Genomic DNA, 2,804 nt, shown 5'->3' on the forward strand with positions numbered 1-2,804 from the left:
TCCAATTACACAAAAATATAGAAATTTGCAAAGGATATAATGATATGACATGTGCACAAATCTCATCTTAGTACTTAATTTTGCGACCTCTGGCAGCAATAATCTGGTCACGCTTTGGCATCCCAGCAACGAGCTTTTCCAACAGTGAGACATCAATTTCGTCCCATACATTATGCAAACAAGCAATCAGATCGGCTTTTGTCGAAAACTTGCGTCGACCATTGTCGTAAACCTTGCGGGACATGATACCCCACAGATTCTCGATTGAGTCTAAATCGGGCGACTTGGCAGGCCACTGGAGAAAATCAATCGTCACTTCAGGCTCCTTGAACCACTCCATTACAGCGCGTGCAGTGTGAATGGACGCGTTGTCCTGCTTGAAACGGAAGTCGTTCATGTGCTTCAAGTTCGCAAACGGCAACATGTATTCGGACAGCGTAGATATGTAGCTTTCAGCGTCTTGCTTACCCTACAAAATGGCAAGCTCAGTTTTGCCTCGGCCGCTAAACCGCCCCAAACCATTACACCACCACCGCCATTTTTCCTTTCGAGAAATGCTTGCGACGCCCACACAAGTCAGCCCAGCAATAGTTGAACCCATCAGGTCCGTCCAGGTTCCACTTCTTTTCATCGGACCATATAATGTCTTGAAACAGGCCACCCACTCACGCGCCTCAGTTGCCCATACTACTCGTTCCTTTCGTGCGCCAGGGTTATCCTTGGAGCTGTAAGTCGATTCTTGTACTTCAACTTGCCACTCTTGTTGAGAAGTTGGCAAACACGACGACGACCAACCGGCAGAGAATGTCGTTCCACAAGCTCAGCGGCCGTAAACTTGCCCGTACGGGCAGCACAAGCGATTCGGCGGAGCTGCTGACTTTTGAAGGTCTTCCAGTAGCGCGCGCGGTTCCGTATGTTGCAGGCTTCGTAAAAAGCCGCGTATGCATCCCCGAGAGCGGCTGAGCTCGTTCGCGGTGTAGTTTGTGGAGTGGCCTTCGCGATATAACACCAAGGCCACGAACCTCTCTTCATCGGACAGAGGGTCGCTTTTGGCATCCAAGACGTACTAGAGTGTACAATTGCCTTTGTTAGAGGTTGCATTTATCTATACTTTTCATTTCACTGCTTCAAATGTGAGTTTTGCAGGCAATTTTGCAAAGTGAACATGGGTGTCACATGATTATTTCCCGCCTAAAACTTTTCTCCCGCCAATTTCGTCCAACTAGTGTCTCCAATTGCCATGTTGACATCGTCGTGAGGACGCAGTCATGTTACTTTTTGATTGGACGAAGTATTTTGGTTTTTAGGCCAATCAAAGACGCTGTGACGCAAAAATGTAAGGTGGTACAATATGTAATTTGTGAGGTTTTGGTGCATTTCCAGTCCGCATCCATTGCGGCGCCCCGCCGTATGTTGACAAAAGCAGAGTCCTCTTGCAAAAATTTATTGTGGAAACTCTCAAATATAATCGTTTGTCTGCCAAACCAGCCAAATATACGGAATTGGACTTCATCCATACATCTTGTCTTGATTTGGACCATGACGACACCGCTCACGCGCCGCAACTTCACTGACGAAGAAGATCTCTTGCTTCTTCGGCAGGTGTCCGCAGACATGCCCTTCCTTGCTCGCCGTGGCTTTGTGATGGACAAGTGGGCACAAACCGCTCAGGCGCTTGCTGGGTGCGAGGAGTTTGGACGTCCCGACTTCGACGCCAAGAAGGCCAACAACCGCTTTAACGCACTCATTGAAGCTCATCGCAAGAGCAACCAAGAATCATCTCGTGCCTCCGGCATTTCGGAGGAAGTTACCGAGAAAGTTATGCTGCTGAACTGCTGTCGACCCTTGACGATGCCAAGGAAGTAGATGTTCAACGCATTGCGAGTACGAAAATATTGCAAGACCACAACGAGAATCTCGGCAGTATCGTTCGAGAGGAAACCATGCAGTCGCTGGGAAAAAGGAAGGTCGACCCTGATGACAACGTTGTTTCTCGCGGGGTGGTGGCAAGATGATGAAAATGATGGCTACGATGCATGAGTAGGCGAGGTCGGACTTAGTGTTTCGGCGCGAAAAGCACAAGACTAACATCGAAGAACGACAAAAGGACCGAAAGTTATTAGTCCAACAAATCCACGCCCAGCAAGAAGCAATGAGAGCACAACAAGAGTCAATGGCAGCCTTGATTAAGTTGCTCATGTATAATAAATCATGAATTCATGTTCCATGGTTATTGGATTTCTACAATCTCGAGCATGTTTAAGTATTCTTTCATTGTTGGCGGATCGATGTTGAAGAAGTGGCTGATTTGACTTCCCCGAAAATGGCAGCAATGGCAATTAGTGAAAAGCATCGCAACGTACACATCTTGGCCGCAGGGGACAGTCGGATTTTCGAAAGAAATCTAAACGTAATGAAGGACCATAACGTTTTCAAAATCTTGAAATTCCACTCAACGGACTGGCGCACACGGCTCATCCACTTGTTGAATTCGCGTTTGAGCTCTCCAACGTTGTTGCCCTTGTATCCAGAGATCAGGTACTCAAGAATGCCATAGACTGGGTCCCCGTAGATGCACTTCGAGGAAAAGATGTCGATGCTTGTCAAAGAATTGAAGAAACTTACTCTGACGCAGCATAGTTGAGTCGTGACGCCGGCCCTCTACCGGTCCAAAGAAGTGGACACATATTCCGTCGGGACAAGTGACAGCCTGGTAGTTCAGGCAATGCATGCGCTTATGGCCACTGTAGATTTGCTTTTGAAGATCGTTTCCATCCCCTGTCGAATCAATTCGACAGTTTTGA

At 47.6% G+C, this 2,804-nt stretch overlaps 1 protein-coding gene across 1 annotated transcript; it reads left to right on the forward strand.

The window, feature by feature from the left end:
* Positions 1 to 1,539: 1,539 nt before the first annotated feature.
* H310_15068 (hypothetical protein) lies at positions 1,540 to 1,866 on the forward strand (the record flags this gene model as incomplete). Its single annotated transcript, XM_008883046.1, has 1 exon — positions 1,540 to 1,866. One exon carries the CDS (start codon positions 1,540 to 1,542, stop codon positions 1,864 to 1,866), a length of 327 nt encoding a protein of 108 aa, XP_008881268.1.
* Positions 1,867 to 2,804: the final 938 nt, after the last annotated feature.

The sequence above is a fragment of the Aphanomyces invadans genome (assembly GCF_000520115.1).
Source record: "Aphanomyces invadans strain NJM9701 unplaced genomic scaffold supercont1.156, whole genome shotgun sequence".
Lineage (NCBI taxonomy): Eukaryota > Oomycota > Saprolegniomycetes > Saprolegniales > Verrucalvaceae > Aphanomyces > Aphanomyces invadans.